Here is an 18,821-nt window from a genome sequence, read left to right as displayed (position 1 = left end):
GTTGTCTAGCCACCATGAGACAAAAATATTTGTATTAGCAGACCATTGCTTAGATGAATTATCTTCCACTAAAATGCAAGGGACTAAGTTTTTGGGAATGACCTTAAGATATTTGAAATAAGATCCCAGCTTGTCAGGGACATTCTACTCTGTAAAAATAGTTCTGGGAAACCCTCCGAATTTTTTAAACATTTCATTGAAATTCTGAATCAAGCAAGTATACTTACAATCAAGAAAAAGTTAACTAGAGGTCTATTGTTCTTTCATTGCTAAGCTTACTAATAAAAGGATAAATAATAATACAGGGTAAAAATGTGTAAGAATGGATGATGACAAACTGAGATAAGAAGGAAATGTAATAAATGTGTGAGTAGAAGACAGAGAAATAGCAATCGTATTTGCTAGATTTTCTTCAATCTCAAAGTATTCTGAAGCATCTTATGAATCCTGGATGAGATCACATCCCATAAAAAGAAGAAAAATGAAAAGACAGAGGAACTCAGTGAATTCCTGCTTCTGGATTTTCCAAGTTTGTGCTCCCATAAGACCATATCAGCTTCTTCCTTTCCAAAGCATGGAGGGAAAGGAGACCAATACTGTAGATCACAATACAAACAAACACTTTGCAAAATGCCCATCTATCCTCCTCTGCTAATAATAGCAGAATTGTCACTGCTAGGGAGGAAAAACTTACTTTAGGTGTTGTGCATAGCCCAGAACCCACTCATGATCTGTTACAACGCTCTGCAACACAGCACTCTTACCTGTGGCAAGGTACATGATATGGAAAAGCATGTCCTTGCCCTGCACCACATCCACCACCACGTGGGAGAATCGGCTATTGTCTTCCATGAAGTACGGGATGGGAGTAACGGGTTGGACCACCTCATGCATTAAGAAGAATTTTTGAGCATCCTGGAGATTTCTCTCAGTCAAATTAGCATACAGACCTTGGTCCATGGTGCCACACTGTAAACACAGAGAAATAATGTTAATACATGTGATAGCAAGAGATTTGCTCTCTAATTTACAGTAAAAGAAAATAAATATCAACAGTATATCTTGTAGTGATACAGTGGTATTCCAAGTTCAGGTCTCATTTTAAAACTAAGCAGATTGTCTACAGAGCAACTAAGAAGTCCCCCCAATTCCTGATGCAGCACTAAAGGAGAAAAACTACCAGCCAGCAAACTGCAGATTTTTTCCAGCTAGATTTCTTTACTATTTTACACTGAGTGCTAAGACATGACAGTTTTTCAGAGAAAATCCCATGTCTTACTACAGCCAGGGCCTGAAATCCCAGGTTAAAACATGATGCTTACAGTCTGTAAGCTTTTTTTGTGTTCATTAAGCCAACAATGGATGATGTGGAGTTCCAGCTATAAAGTGTGGTCCACAGTAAATATATTTTACTTTAGAACTGGCTGTATTAAATAACAGAAAATTGTACTAATTTCTAAAAGGAAGACATTTAGTAATTGCAAGCACAATTTCCAAGCACAAATTAAGCAAAGCATTTGACAACTAATTTGGCATCTTCATATTTAATATTTCAGCTACATAAAGGACACTAAGATAGCTTCATGTGAACAGATAATACTCTGATACTTCTATATTATTGTATCAGAAAAGTAAAATAGGACCTTAAAGCTTTATCAAATAAGTTAGGGATATGAAAGACATGCAAAAGATATACATTTTAACCATATTTTATGTATTTTCCTAAATCTTACATGATGTTATGAATGATAGTATTGACTAAATACAATGTGTAAAACTTTGTCACTTATTTTGGAGTAACACTGCCAGATTTGCAGCTAGAGACTAACAGATGAATTCAAATTCACAAATGCCAAGAAAAACTCAAATAAATAACTTTACAATGCGATGTCAAAAATTCCTCCAATTTCTACAGACTGGAGGATAAAGAGGGAGGAAACAGGCAGAGATTGTTACTTGTTCTTTGAGCCCCACGTCAGGCCAGGGAAAAAAAAATAATCAAAGGGGGAAAAAAATCTCTAAATATATATCAAGCAGAAAAGCTTCCATTTGGAATGCTCATTTGGAGCTGTCAGCAATCCAAGCAAGAAATTCCCCATGCACCTCTCTGCTTTGCCCAAGAGGTAGGGACAGGCATGGGCACCACAGCAGAGCCTTCCACCTCCCCTCCAGGTCCTGTTCCACACAGGATGCTCACACAATTACAGACACACGGTAGAATTTTTATTGGACTTAGTCATCCAGCTGGAAAGAAAGAGAAGACTTTTTATGCAAAAGCCTTTCTGTAGACATCTTCTTCCACAATGTAGCCTCAATCTGACCCTCCTGCTATCAACACTTCTGGCAATACAAATACTACTACAATATATAAAAATCTATATAAAAATATAGCCTATTTTTGTAATAGAGCTTGCTTAAATAGTTTTCTCTCACTTGGGCATAAGGCCAAAGAGCGTTTACAAAATATAACAGGGGTCTGGCCGGTAATTCGGAGCAGATTCAGTGCTTTATTCCTCTTTGTTCGCATAAACCACAAAAGCCCTAAAGAAAGTTGAAACTACTGGCAAGTCTACTGCGGGAGACTGGGTTTCATGCCTGCAAAGATCTCATGACCTTTCCAATAAGGGAGGCAAAGCTGTCACAGGATTCACTGCTATAAGGCAGCTGAACATAAGAAAGTGTCCAGTGATGAAGAGAGCATGGAAGAATGACCAGCACTTCAGCATTTTGACGGAAAGGTATTGTTTTTAACTAAATTCATGTTGTTTTCCTTTCTATTTTTCTTGTTGGAATCATACTCTCATGAAAACTTTCCTGGTAGGAGGCATGATTATGAAGCAGAATAAAAAAATACACACACACATTTCCTTGAGACATCCTTGTAGAAAGTTCTCCTGACTGACCCTCCTTGGACTAATTAGGTTTATGCTGTCAGCCAGCTTCAGAAGATGACACACTCAAGAGGTTGACAAGTTCAAAGGAGGGGCAGACTATCCCACAAATCCTTCTAATCAGGTTCTTTCAAGGAGTACAGGCCACTCTGCACTGGCAAATTTGCAAATTTATCAATTCCTACAACTTCTTTTTCTGCTTATTGGAAGGGTGTTCTTTTTTCTTTTTGTATCTTCTCCTGTGCCAAAGAGTTACCTTTTCAAGTCCTAACAACACAAATAAAACATAGAAGAGAAGAGAAAGTTAATTACTCTTCAGCCAAGAGTTAACATTACCTTGGCATATGACTATAATATTGTTTCATTTTGAGAGAAGATCAAAGTTGAACCTTTATATTTCTACCCTTCAAAGCACATCTGCTTTTCAAAATACGCAGTGTTGTAGTAGGATAAAATTAAGTATGATTAAATATGACGAAATGTCAACTTGTTAACTATAAACCACAGGACATTCTGAAGGAAACTCATGAATACCACCGCTCAACTGCCAGATACTTGTACCTGAAAATTAGGGTTTGGATTGGGATATGGAAGCCAAGCAGAGCGAGAGTTTTCCTGATATTTGAATGGTCCATTAAAAGCTTGAGTTATGGCACTCAAGTTGAAAACACAAACTGCCGAGGCCGCTATGCTGTTCCTGAAAGATAAATATAAACATGAACTTAATTAAGAGGATTAAGAAGTTCATTTACTGAAAACATATATATATACACATATGTATTTATATGTGTGTGTGCGTCAATATTTTCTCTTGTTAACTCTCCTTTCCCTCAAGTAATTAGCAAAATAGATATGATAAAACAGAAGATGATATCTCAGGGAAATAACATGCTGATTTAGGCACAGAGTTTGGACACAAAATTTTTGTCACTTTTGTCAAATAGCTGGCATTTGGAGAAACTCAGAATTTCTTTCCTTCTGTTGCCGCTCTCATCCCACAAGACCACATTTTACTCCCACACATAATCACACGCATAATCAAGAACATCTTTCTTCCAGTTCCAAAGTTGATGATGAGATTATTCTCTAAGGTCATTAATATTAATATACAATCAGCTGAGTATGGAGTGTAAGGCTTGTTGACTTGTGATATGTCCCTAGACCCTGTGGAAGCTGGGTAAGGCATCAGAACAAAAAAGCACATCTTCCAAATAACCTTGTGCAGCAATAAGAATGCAAATCTCAGGAGAAAATAACCTGGACCACATACTTTATAAGATCACTGGTTAGAGAAATAAGCAGGTGCCAAGCAAAACAATTTCCTGCTCTCGTGTTCAAAATATGTTAGATGCCAGTAAAATAATTCCGCATGGTGTAAATAATACAATCAAATGACTGTGAGAATGTTTAATATGGAAAACTTACTTTGTGAGAAAATCAAACTTCAAAAAACTGCAGTATTTGGGAGTTCTAAAATGTATTAAAATAACTCTCAACAGATCCAAAAAAGCTACAATATGATCAGCTAACAATAAAGTCTGAAATAATTCTTTTACAATGCATACAATACCAAAATGACCTTCTGCATTATTCTTTTTCAAAACGTGATAAAGGGATGGAGGCAGTTGCACAAATTTGCACTGCAAGTAAGACCTGGGACATTCTACAGGGCTTTAGAAGGCCTTCTATTGACACACTCCAAATAGATGGAAAGATAAAATAATATCAGGGAATCAAATCTACCAGGAAAATACAGTAGGGTGGTATGAACTTATCAGCAAGACAAAAGACTGATTTGTTTTCTAACCTCTGTCACTCCAAAATCAGAAGTTTCATGTTAATAAATGTTACAGAATCAGTTAACATTGAATTTCATAAAATCTTTCCTAAATAAACTATCATTAAATTCTCTCATATGATTAAAAATTCCATCTTCTTGAATTTCCTGAATTTCCTTAAAGGACTTGTGCTTATAAATCTTCTGATGGTCTGAAAGAAACAGTCAGCTTCATTAAGAAGCAATAGACAGCTACACTTACATGGGGCTGGTTTTAGTCTCACTCACAATCTCTGTTGTCAGAAAAGGGGGTGGTTGTGGGATTTTCCCTACCAAAATGATTTACAGTATATCAAACAATCATTGGAGGAACAATTTCACAAATAACTTTTTTTTTTTTCTCTAAAACTTAAAATACTCCTGCTAACAAGTTCAGAGTGAAGGAAGTTTTATGTCTATCCACAATGCCTTAATGGTAATTAAATGCTATATTTTAAGATTGAATTATACATTATAGAATTTTATCTTGTTGACGTAATGACTTTAGTTGAAATTAGATTAAAAATTTGACTGTCAGACTCACTGTAGGATATATTAGGGCTAACTCAGGATATTTAAGAGCATTTCTCACTTTCTGTTGAGATAGGCCAGTGTGACATGTTTGAACTTGTCAGACTGATGTGATCAAATTGCAGTAATGATAATATTTCATAATTATATACTTATTTATAATAATACGTGAAATGGATATCATACATTTAGAATAACATATAAAAAAAAGATGAGAAAATAACCTTAAACACAATCATGCCCTCATTGTAAGGAAATATTAAGAATTCTTCATTCTTTTGCATCCCTTCAATAATCTAATGCAAAGCATTTAGAAATGATGGGTGTTCACAAAAGGAGAGTGGATTGGAGAAAGCAGTTTTTTGAATTTATCATGTCTACTTTGTATCTTTTCCGTCTACTGGAAGAGTCAGCAAAGAAGCTTTAATTTTTACTGTTATAAACCTTAACAAAATGCAATGTATCATGGAATTTACTTACACATTAGTGGTAAAAATCCCATAGATCAAGTCCAGTTCTGGCAGGAAGAAAGTGCTCTGTAGTTCGTTATAGTAAAATGGAATTTCTCCAGGGCGAGAGCAGTTGAGGCGAGCTTTCATGAAGGTGGTCCAAGTATCCTCCAGCACAAACTTGCCACCAATATCATTTTTACAGACTCGAGCAGCACGAGAGAAGACTGTTTTCCCACAGTCATGCTCCACTGCGTTCTCGCGGAAGAAGAAGTAGGTAAAGTTCCCAATGTCATAAGAAGACACAAAATTTGGCTCTGAAAATAAAAATATTGAAAAGTTGAAAAAAGTTGAATAAAAAATTATGCAGTGTTTCCCAGTAACATAAGTGCTCATATTAACATGATAGTTAGACTCAATTTCAGGCATTCATACAGGATAAGTGATTTATCTGCTGTGTTAATCTGTTTTTGCTTTGCCACTACCCCCTTTATTTCATATTAACTGAAAAACCAACAACTGATTTATCTGCTGTGTTAATCTGTTTTTGCTTTGCCACTACCCCCTTTATTTCATATTAACTGAAAAACCAACAACTGTGTATGACTAAGAGTGTGCCTGATCCCTTAAATGAAAAGAGAGACACTTCTGAGCTGGCATTGGACAGTAAAGTAACCCCAATTCGGTACTTTTTGATTTTTTATAGCTTTACCATATCTTTTATTTATCTTCATATTTTGAAAAATATGAAAAAAATGATGGTGATACTGGAAAAATTATACAGTGCACATATGCACACAAGCAAAAAGATGATGAAAAGTAAAAATGGGAAACAACAGGTAACAAGTTGATATCCTCTTTCCTATAAGGGTTACTAAAACCAGAGAGTTCATGAATGTAGGAGAGACTGACAACTTGATGAGTTCTGAAATGAAAAGCAAGCTAAATACATGGACTTGTAAAGTAGCAGAAGGGTCATGATAAAACACAGCTTGCCCTGCAAAACTAGTATTTTTTTTCATTTCCAAATCTTATCATTCTAACATGCAAAAAGACCAGCAACCCAACCTGAATTAATTATGCTTATCCACTGTAATAGAAAGAGCCAAAGGAATTTATTAGTAGATGTCACATGTAACATTTATTAGCAAAGGAAACAGGTCATAACAGTACCATTTTATTGAAAAAGCTGCTGCAACTGAATCAAAACTTCTCCTAGAAAGGCATGAAATTTGACAAAATATGGGAGGGGAACGAGGTTACCAGTTTACTTAGTTTTCCTTGAGCTTGTCTGTAACCCACTCCATTTTCCTGAAACTCGGCTCCCCCAAAGGATTTACCTGGGAGTTGGTACTCAAGGGGCAGTAAAATCCCAAAGAAAGAAGATTTTAACAAGATGTGTGATGGCAAGAAAGACAAGTTTACACTAATTAGTAATGGTTTCCCTAAGTGAACCTCACCTTTTCATTCCATGTGTGTGTAAAATTTTCATTACAATAGGAATTTTGCTTCAAAGGCTTCAAAACCTTTCCACTTAATTATTAGAGCTTACAGAACTGTAGAAATAATTCTTAGCTCTTCATGTGTTCTTATTCTTTTAAAGATAAAATGTAATACTGTTACATATACACATATTGCACACTAAAGCAGAGGAAACTGAAATAAAAACCTTACTTTTCAACTTTGTTAAAATTTTCTTCTCTAAAAATGTGCTTCTATGCAGACAAGGTAGTAGCAGAATGATACATGTTTTAATGGCCCCTGTGTATGTTTACAGTTATTAATGCTGAAATGACATATGTATGTTCTTAAATAACACTAATCACATTTAGACTAAAGAGCTTTGGAATTCATGAAACGTGAATAAATATCAACAGATAGCATGAGCAGATAGCTATATATATTATAAAGCATGAAAAGCTATATAGTTATTATAAATATTAATTATGCTTCATTAATTCCACAAAATTTTAGTGTTTTGAATTCTACTGAACAAAAGTATTTATTTAAATAAAACATGCTAAAAGTAAATCTCCTTAAGAGCATGAAGCTAATGAATAAAAGAGCCCTCTGTCTCTCATTGTGCAACTTGAGTTTATATCCATAACAAATCAAGAGAAAAATGGCTAAATGTGTTCTGTGTTACTTTTCTGCGTTACTACGAGTAATATTCTTTCAGAAAGCTTTTACACTCATTGAAGAAAGAAATGGAATTCCCCAGTCTCAGTGTGACTTGAGCTACTTGTCCACAGTATTTAAAGCAGAATTGACTAAGAGTAGATGGGGAGGGAAAAAAAAAAAAAAAAAAAAAAAAAAAAAAAANAAAAAAAAAAAAAAAAAAAAAAGCCACCTGCAATAGCAGGGAAAAAAAGATTTTCTACCTGCCTTTGATGTTTCATAGCCTAAAACCATACTAGCTCTTTGAAAATAACTCAAAATAGCTATTTAGAATAGAATAGAATGAGTTAAAAAACCCTCCTACTTACTGAGCAAACATTCACCATCAATTTGTGCCTCCTACAAAAAAATTCTGCAGATCTACTAAGCACATTAGATTTAGCGCTGTCAATCAGGCCAGCTGACGCTTCTTCTCATTGGTAGCTCGCTGAAATAAAAAGGTCTCGACATTGTCACAAAATCTCACTCCAATGTCAAAAACTGAAGATTTTGAGTTGGGTACTCATAGTACCCAAAGTGTGAAGAATTATGAACTATGAATAACATGTACATGAACTGTAGGAATAAAGTGATATGAAATACATTCAGAACATTTTTAGATTCCTTGGATGATTCCATGTCAATCTTCTGTACTGTAATAATTTTAAATTGCACTGACAATCACAATACATGTCTGAACAAAAGCTAATACTGATATTTCACTGATTCAAATCCAAGAAATGATACGTACATCTACAAACACCTGCAAGCATGCTTCACTGATTACACAATGCTGCAAATGGGACCTGCTGTTGAAACTTGTGAGAGCTGCTTCCTTTTGCATGAAATGTAATAATCTCAGGGCTACCTTGGGGAATTTGGAGGATATTGGGGGATTATCATGTCACACTTTATTGATTTCATTCTCTCTTGGGGAAAAACAAACAGAATCACTTCAAAGTTTCAAGGAGAAAAGGAGAGAGATCATCGTCTAAGGAAGAATTAGTTTGTATTTCCAAATACTGTGCCTGTGAACTGGTGTTTGTTGACATGGAGGAGTTCTTCTTGCATTCATTTTTACTACAGGATACAAAATGACTTTTGCTTCTTGCTGAAGCCTAAAATATGGAAATTCAAGCACCAAAAGTGCTAGTGAATTTTATTTTCTTTCACCTTACTAATGTTAATGAAGTCTATTCCCCATTTGGGTTTTGCCCTCTCAATATGTTTTTTTTTTTTTTTTTAAGATTAATGCAGTCCAGCTGTTGGAGAACAGTGCAAACCTTGTTTCAGGGTACCCCAGGTATTGCTGTTCATAAATATATACGGGCAAATCTTAATCCTAGAGTAAATTTTTCCTCCAAGGCTAAACACATGTAAAGTAATATATAACTTGTAGTCATCATAGTTAAGTCCATCTTCAGGAGTTGAACAGTGAAGTCCCAACATAAATGCGGAAGAAACTTGCTTATTAATAACTACTTTTTACTCTGTATTTCATAATCACTATGATACATGCTTAAAATGCTAATCTGGCATACTATGGCTAGGTAACATTTATTTTGACCACTCTTTTTCCTGCAGTGCCTGAACTCTTCGTATATTTTTTTAATATTCCTTTCATTTTTTTGCTAAATTAAGATTTTATGAGTTTGAAAGAACAAGGACTGCAAAACACACTCAAAATATTTGTCAGGCTTCTCTCCTTCCCTATCTTCTCTTAATATTGCTGGCAAATTCTTCTAAAATACAATTCATTATAATCATAAAAGTGGATGCACTCATTACATTTTACTGATGTACTCTAATAAATTCTGAAACACATTTATTTCTTTTCTGCAAAGGGTTTTTCCAAAACAGTATTAAAAAATTCCTGTTTTATAATCCATTGTTTATTGCAGAGACATCTATTTGGTTTTCAAGATGGAAGTGTTCATACCTGGCATGACATTGTTCAATTTATAATATCAATTTGTTTATGCAAACTTGCCAGTAGTATAAATTCAGGAATGGGAGCCCTTCTCTATTCTGAGCTACTTGCTGGAGTTCAGTGGACTTTGGGTTACCTGCATTCACTGGAGAGGCACCTAGTGCAGCAGCACTAGGGCTGGGGCAAATACTGAGGACCATCTCCATGCCCTCAGAACCTCCAGAAATATGTGCTACACACATCCATCAAAAGAGGTCACAGTTTGAATGCTTACTATGGAGTCAGAAAAAAAGAAAGAAAAAAAAAAGAAATAAAAGAGGAAAAAAAAATCTTTATGTAGATTTTGCCAGGTAGCAAAATTCCAAATCCACTGGGTATTTCCATCTAAGTTTAGGCTGCTGGCAAAGATGACAATTCACCCAAAGAAACAGAATCAAGGTTAGGGGTGACATAATTAAAGCAAAGTAATTATTTATCTTCCTGCAAAACAAGCGACAACTGGTAATATATGCTTTACATATCAATCAAGTCTCTTATCTGAAAACAGAAGAAAAAATTGCACATTGCCAGACACTGCCAGAACACATTATTTTTGAGTTATATAAAGTATTACATAATAAGAAAAGCTCATCACAGCTAATTATAGGCTCTTTCAAAAAAATAAAAGGGGGATAACCCTGAATTATTACAACCATTTCCATTAATCCCTAAAAGTAAAAGTGAAAGGATTAATCTATCTTGTTTTTAGCTGATAATTTCTCTCCACACATCCAGCTACCAGCAGGAGTTATAATAAAAGTGCACTAACAAACCATAATCAGAAATGGATTCAGAGATGTATTAAATCTCTCTAACCAAGCCATCATGGTGGTGATTGTACTGTTACCTGCAGGGCCTGAAAGTTATATGTCAAATACTTTTAAAAATGCTCTCAAAAAAACTATTAAAACTGGATAAGAACTAAATAGCTACAGCATCAAGAAGGAAAAGTGATAAAATTATGTCTACCAGCAGAGCAGAACATTCCCAAATATAGTCTCCTTAACTAGACAAACTTCTAGTCTGTATGTTCCTACTGTTGTTGTTTTTCCTTTTGGGAATATGTTACAAGACATCATTTTAACCATCTACGGTCTAACCACAGCAGCTATATGCTTAAAGGGAAATTTTTACTTATTTTATTTTTTATTTCCCATGTTCCATGTGAGAAACATCTGCCATTACAAGTCTAAGATGAGGAAACCAAAAAAATGTATTTCAGAGTAGGTAGAAACCCAAGCAGCCTTAATACATAATTGTTGGCAAAGGAATCTGACAAAGAATGAAACCAAATCTCCCGGTACTTCTCAGGATGATGAAGTAGGAAGAAAAAAACTTGAGTTTATTTTTCTTCTTAAACTTGTTCTGTCCTTTTATTGTGTGAACAAAGCAAAGAGACCCTTGTAGACTGAAATAAACATTGACCATAATCAAACACTCATGACTTTAAGGAGGTGAATTGAAAGCAGAAATGCCACTGCTACCTGTAAATGCTGCAATAGAAAAAAAGTTTTCAAGTGTAAACAATAATTTTTTTTCCTCTCAATCTGAATCCACTGGAGTTGGTGGAATACAAATATAACTGTTTAACTCTATCCAACAGACCAAATAGTGATGATATCTCCCTTGTTGCATCTTGTAGATCAACTCCAAAACAAAGCCAACACTAAAATAGCTCTGGATGCAATACAATTGTGTTACTTTGGCAGTCAGACTCAAATAAACAGCATGCTAGCTGTAAATCAAGCATATCTTTTTTTATTAATGAAAGATTTATTTGCTATCATTTAATATGTTCTAAACTAGACAGACTACTCATTTTATGAAATATGACTAAGGTGATTTTAACAAGTTCAAGAATCATGCTGCCCTTCACTGAGCTGAGCAACTGGCTGAAGCTCAAGGTCTTACCGATAATCCTGGTCAAGGACAAGAAATAAACAGAAAAGCTGTCTACTTTAGGTGTAATGTGTGCTGTATGACCTGATATCATTTGTCTCAAACACAAAAGTACTTAAAAATAGACTAACAGAAAAGGGGTACATAGCAGAATTACCTGCTATGGGAAAACATCTCAAAGAACAAGTTACTGACACACAGTTTCTGTCTTCAGCTTTTAATCTATATTTATAGCTATCTATCTATATTTATATGGGTAACTTCAAGCATTATTTCTTTCAAAACATTGGAAAAGAATAAAGATCCCATAAGAGGGAGAGGTGATTTCTCCTTTTCATGTTTTCAGATTTAGCATAGTGTGGGCAGCTGCTAGTCTGCACCAGGTGGTAACTGGTCAGGGCAACAGGATCCTTTTGGATGAAAACAGTGACAGAGTTGAGAAAAAAAAATATATAGGACAGTTGAGTGAATTCAGTTTCAGCCAATAAGTCCCTAGTGAGCACACAGATCTGTAAACTGCTGAACTATGGTGAACCCTCAGGTCCTAATGTTAAGTCTAGTTCTCCAACCGCATCTTACAGAGACGAGGAGAATCACTACCGATCAAAAATCTGCTCACTGCATCTGGTCAGCTGCATTCAGTGTTGCCTATAGGAGAAGACGAAAATAAGCTCGGTCACTACAGTATTAGTTTCTTTTTGTAGGAAAGGAAGAAAGTACTAAAGTAAACATTGTCAGATGTATTTAGAAATAATGAAGGCATGATGACTTGCATTCCAAAAGAAATTAAAAATCATTAAAAAACCCTTAAGAGATGGGCAGACAGCTGTAACAACTGGCCAAAGGTTCTGCCTGTCATTAAAACTGATGAAACGGACAAAACTCAGTCAAGTCAAAACTTGAATACTGTGATCATACAGGTGAATAAAAGCAGCATATTCGGAAGCTCTTGCACTGTGCTTGCACAATCCTGCTGTGCTGTTCCTTTGCAATTTGTGCTAGATCAGGATCTGGATACTATTCATACGACTGCGTTACTGAACTTCCTTTTTTTCCTCTTAGTTATACTCTCCCAGGAAATTCTTGCAGCTTAATTTTACATGTGTTTTGAATAATTCATATTCTTATCCAACCTATCCCAGCTCCTCATCACACCAGATAATTGAGTGTTGAGAGCATCACAAAAATGATTATACAGAAATTAAAGTGCAATGAGTCAAGAAGTTCAATGCAAGTTCATGCCCTACTAAGGTTAAACACCTGATGTGAATGGTGCTCAGTCATGTATGCTGAAAACACTGCTTATGTGCCTAGTGATATGCCATGGACTACTTCCAAACCCATCAAAAGTCCAATGGAAGAGAGGACCTAATTGTAAACACACAACTTTGGCTAATCCAGAATGAACTTGGAGGCTCAGCTAGGACAGCAATCCAAATTTTTCTACTTCTGATCTTTGTGATTTCACAAATTAAATCCTCAGCATGGAACATGGGCTTCAGCCCCAGCACTGTGATCCAAGAGCTCCGTCTCACCTTCCCATTGCATGTATCACAGTTCCAGCAACTACCGACCTTCTGGCAATTAAGATTAGGAACAAGATTTCTTCCATACTGACAGATCCTTCACTGCAAGACGTGATGAGTGGTGACAGCAGACCTCCAAAGTACACAGGCACATCCACTTGTTTGGACTGGAGGTTTTCAAAATCCTTCAGTGCACAAAGAGAGAACTGCCCAAGCCTTTAAGACAATAGTGTCGCTATATACTGAATTTTAAAACATTGTCATCACTTGCACAGACCATTTACATCAGTCCAAAGTAATTTATGGAGCAGCAAATCTAACTGGGAAAAAAATAGAATATCTGCACAGACCACTTCACAGACAGACACACACACAGACCCCAGTAACATTAAAGCAACTGTCACCTACCACTGCCTAATGGGTATTGAGTAGGATGCTCCCCTTCCCGCTGATCCACCTGTCTCATTTATCTGACAAGAATTATTTATGCTCCTTTCTCCTCAAAAGTCAACAAGAGTCTTCACTTCAATTCACGCACTGGAAAACTAATGCAGTTTCTTGGCAAAAGGGGAGTCCTGTATGAGCAGGCAAGTAGGGCTAAAAATGGATGAGGTTCCCCCTGAAGACCCGCTCTTCCCCTTGTGCAGGTACTTGGGCTGCTTCTAGTCTTTTGCTGGATTTCCTTGAACTACTGCCAATTACAAAACTCATCTTGTTTTTCCTCCCAAAGATAAAATCCACACTCTCCTGGCAACTTAATTCTAAGCTTTTTTTCTTTTCTGAGCCAGGAGAAGAAGGTTTAATGGAAAATTTATAGCTGTAGCTGAAGCTTTTAATAGACAAAATGTAAATATAGGCAATGTTATAAATTACAGCAGTTTTGAGATAGGAGGGGGTAGGAATGTTATTGTGTCCTTTGACAGAAGACATAGCCAATTAAAATGAAAATGCTGTAGAAAGAGTATTTTCGCTGTGAAAGAAGTATCCAGGTGCAGCACAGCAACTACTTCCTATACCATACCTGTGCGGATAAGTGCTGCCTGAACACGGATACCTATGAGTCCATATATGTGGACTGAAATATTTGACATAAAGTCAATCTTAATGAAGTCAATCTAATGTTCTGAAGTTAGAAGGGGTTTATATTCCAATTTCAAATCTGATTAAAAAAATCTCATCATAACACAAAACACACTGTAGAAGTAGAAGGCCTGATGGTCACCGTAGTGTCACTTAGCAGGAGTTATAAAATTGTTTTTTCTCTTGTGGGACTAGCACAATGCAAATCATAACATAGACAACTTTCCATTTTATACTAAATGGTAATTTCATTTTCAAAGAATCTAAATCTCTTCTTTCTTTGCAATACATAAATTAGCTGGCAAGTGGTCCTGCTATATGTCTGTAGATCCTGTCAGTTTACTGTTTCTCCCAGCTGGAAATCTCCATGAGGTGATTAATATCCTGACATAGGAGGCATGTCCGCAGCATGACTTTGCTAGGTGTTACATGTTAGTCCCCATTCTTCAGAAATGCTCATCTGCAACTTAAGCAGCTTGAAAGCACAAGTGGTGTTTTTTCTTTTTTTTTTTTTTTTTTTTCCCTCTTGTCAAGATTAGGACCTATCGAGAAAAGTCAGGAATATTCAGTCTATTTTAAAACGTTTAATTTTTGCCTTTGGTTTCCAAAGGACTTAGCTACAAAACATTCAAGCCAACTCAGCTTTTCCATGTACCACACCTGGAAGATGTAAATATGGTTCTTCACTATGCTGGCAAATATCTAAGTGTGCATTTCTACAAATTGCAGCTATAATTATATTTTGCTGCACAACAATGTAAACACTGAGCATCCACCGACGGCAATAGTTCTGTCAGCTACGCTCCTGAAAGTAAAGCTTCCACACTGTTTCATTTCAAATCTTTTTCTGTAGGAATGAAGCCACGTCTTCTTTTTGGCTCAAATAATATTTTAATAATAATATTAATAATAAATTGTTATATGCTATACATATTATAAAACATTAAATTATTATAATTATCAAAGAAGCCAGCATGAAGTCCGTCGCTGCTTTATAAACTGGATTTCCAGACCACTATGGTTGCAATTGATCCATGATTTCTTGGAAGACATGAAGGAAGAAATGGATATGGATGACTGTTACAGTGCTAGCTTCCCACTTACATTATGGATTCAATTTATTAACACACAAACAAACAAACTAAAAAAAAATCACAATTTTGAAGTTAATTATTACATCTACATTGACAGATAATATCCCTTTTGGACCAAAATGAAGCATTCATCACTCACCATTCAGCCACTTGGAGTTGTACTGTGCAGTGCGGAGAGGAGGAAGGGCCCCCAAACTGCGATAAATGGCAGGATCCCTTCCCGGAAAATCCATGGCTGTAGCAGCATATAACTCCCCACTGGAAGTGAGAAGAGCAGTGGAGTTGTGTTGGGGACTGTATGGACAACGAGCCATGCCACTGATTTGGTCATGTATCTCTGTCAAGTTACTTAACTAAAAGGGAGAGAAAAAGAAATTAAAAATCACAAGAAAACTATAATTTCATCCAAGGTGCATTTCATGCAAGGAGCCAAAATCCTACCACACACACCTATTACCTGTTTTGCAATATCATCTTATTTGTGATAGCAATGAGCTGACCTTTACATCTATCTGAAAACACCCGAAACAGAAGGTCTTATTGTATTGTTGACTGATCTCTCTTTTCCACTTTAGGTGGAGAATTTATTATTAGTTAAGAAGCCTAAAATGTTTGGCGTTAGAAGCAACTCCAAAATTAACTAAACTGATAGTATTAATATACATATTATGTGTATGTATTTATATATGCAAAGTGTATATATTCATATATGCAAAACACATATAATTTAGCAGTAGCCTGCTTATAAAATCTCCTATTCTTAGGCAAACAGAATCCAAAATCTACATGTACGGTTAGCTTCTTGTCTTAAGAAACAAGCAAACAAACACAACAAGAACTGTCTGCCAGAATCACCTAAGGAAAGAAACACAAATAAAGAACGATTCTTCAGAAAACGGCTTTGAATTCAGTGGAACTGTCTCTCTGACTTGCTACCAATACTCAAAAAAAGTCACATTGCGCTATAATGCTACTATGCTATTTGGAAATAAAGGTGCGATGAGATTAATTAATTAATTAGGTAAATGTGCCAAGGAGTTTTTTTGGTAGATATATCTTCTGTATTTAGATTTTTCTTTACTCTTGAAATAAAGAGTCACCATAGCCCAAACAGTGATGTTTTGATTATAGTGTTCATTATAGTGGTCAGGCTCCCTTTCTTGGGCACACACATGATGTCCAAAAAGGGCTATTTGCAGAAGTAGCCTGGACCCAACCATGGCATGTTCTGCCTCATGATGAGCTCATCTTGGACATGGAGGGGACTTGCGGGAGACAACGTTTAACTCGTACCGTGCGGTTGGTGCAGATGGGAGTGAATGCGTTGGTCCCACAGGTGAAGAGGTGGTTGCCTCCAACAAGAAGCACACGAATATAGTTCTGGCATTCCTCCTGCCGGGCAGAAAAAGAAACCACAAGTTCAGGGACACTCTACAGCACAGGGGAGATCAGTCACCATCTGCTTTCCATGGCTTTGTGCCTGCACATGAAAATTCGCATGAGCAAGGCTTAAGTTTAACCACATTGGTATCAATCATGACATGCAGAGATGCCAAATGATTAATCCATGTAAACAAGCTATCAGTGGACATCACAATAAAACTCTTTGGTACTGAGGAGATCTTCTAAATGTGCATTTTAAAGGTTTAGCTATGCTCTGAAGTAAGGTATATGGCCTGAAAAATATACTGATGCCTCAAGGTACCAGCTGACTGTTTTCCAAGACAGGTCAGGGGAGAAAGTTCAGAGGAAGATAGAAGAAAGAACAATTTGTCCCTTGAAACAGTTGAAACTGTTGCAAATAAACTTGCAGAGGAGATGTCCAGTTGCAGACCTATTATTGCTAGTTTCATGCTTTGCCCAATACACTAGGAGTATACTGAATTACATGCAAGACACACACATCTCAAGAAAACCTCCAAAATTTCATCACCTCAATACATATAAGTTCACACCCAGGAATGACCTTACATGTCTTTTTTTCACTCAATTAAAATGTGTGAAGACTTCATGTGTCTTTAATTTGTCTCATTTCAAAAGCTAGGCACTAGCAGCAATACCTAGTGCAATATCAGACAGGTACCTTCCTTATGGAACACTAAAAATCTCTCCAAAGTGTTTAAAGAAATGATGTAAAAATTCCTCGTGCAAAAGCAAATGTCCCCTCTCTCATATAATAATAAAAAATAGCAAAAGGCTTTAAGAAAAACTTGTTGCCCTTCCCTTTGCATGATTTGTTAAAGTGCGATGTAGCATTCATTCATAAGACAGCCACAGATAAAACAATAAAAACTTTTGAAAATTCAGCTACATGATTCTAACTGATATTAAGTGCAAATGTGCAGCTCAGTCCACATAACTGTAGTAGCATAGACGCTCCATCCTCTGGCCTACAATTACAATAAATGTGTTGCATATCTTGCATACAGATTCTTATCTTGGAAAACAACAAAAAAAATCTTGAATAAAACAAACACCCAAAAATAGACTGACAAGCAAGATACTCAGAAATATCAATCATACAGAAAAAAAAATACACTACCATATGACAGAGTATGGCAGTGCAAAAAAACTCCAACAGATGAACAAACAAAAAAGCCTAAAACTTTTTAAGAAAATAGTATGCCAATTCTGGACACTTTGCTTGATGCAAATTATTTTAACTACACAAGAAAGGAATTAAGGTTTTGGTTTTTTTCTTTTGTGAGAAGGACAGTCAAGGACATTTCTATAAAATAATACTTTTTTTTTTTTTTTTTGAGCTTTTGCCACCTGCTGCCCTTTGCAGCAAGCCATGGAATCTAAGTGTAGGAAAAATCAGTGGGTTCTGGCATTGCAATGCAGACGTCTCCTCCTCATTTTCCAGAGCTCCCTGAAACAGTGCCTTTTCAAACTTAATTGCAGAATGGTCACCCACTCTTTCTGCTCAAAAATAATGCTCATTTTTTGAACATCAACATTCCTGGGATTCATAAGATTCTTCGCTGTTCCCAAGTTCTGAGCCAACTTTGCAACAACTCATAGAGTAAATAATACTTCTCATGTCAAATTTTTATCATATAACAAAATCAAAACACAAAGCATTACTTGAACTATCAGATATTTTCTTCATACAGCAAAGGAAGAATAAAAAAAAATAAATTAAACAAAGAGCCACGAATGAAGCAGTTGATTCCCTACCGCAAAAGATTCTGAAAAAGCAGCCAGTTATTTAGTCATTTGAGTTTTTCAGAGTGAGTTTTCCAGCTCTGGGGCCATGCTCAGCTACGGTTGTTCAATTTTTGTATATATAGAAATCTGTGCCATAAAAGTGGCATTTATGAATTCAGTAGACTTTAAAAGCAAAGGCTTTTCACAGTGTAGGATGCTGCTATGTTTGAAGACCCTCTTCTCTGTAGCCTTATTCTGC

General features: G+C 36.0%; 1 protein-coding gene across 1 annotated transcript in view; it reads right to left on the bottom strand.

Annotated features, from left to right (window-relative positions):
- The window catches only part of SEMA5A (semaphorin 5A), a 246,129-nt gene that overhangs the window by 95,537 nt on the left and 131,771 nt on the right, over positions 1 to 18,821 (bottom strand). Inside the window, exons 7-11 of the mRNA XM_026048536.1 lie at positions 16,706 to 16,804; positions 15,552 to 15,765; positions 5,719 to 6,004; positions 3,453 to 3,588; positions 765 to 969 (exon numbers count right to left, since the gene is read on the bottom strand). Coding sequence (XP_025904321.1) covers positions 765 to 969; positions 3,453 to 3,588; positions 5,719 to 6,004; positions 15,552 to 15,765; positions 16,706 to 16,804 — 940 coding nt within the window. The remainder of the gene's footprint in view (positions 1 to 764; positions 970 to 3,452; positions 3,589 to 5,718; positions 6,005 to 15,551; positions 15,766 to 16,705; positions 16,805 to 18,821) is intronic.

This window comes from Nothoprocta perdicaria, unplaced genomic scaffold (genome assembly GCF_003342845.1).
Source record: "Nothoprocta perdicaria isolate Ctin4 unplaced genomic scaffold, notPer1 scaffold_55, whole genome shotgun sequence".
In the NCBI taxonomy this organism is placed as follows: domain Eukaryota; kingdom Metazoa; phylum Chordata; class Aves; order Tinamiformes; family Tinamidae; genus Nothoprocta; species Nothoprocta perdicaria.
This window is presented reverse-complemented; position numbering and strand designations above follow the sequence as displayed.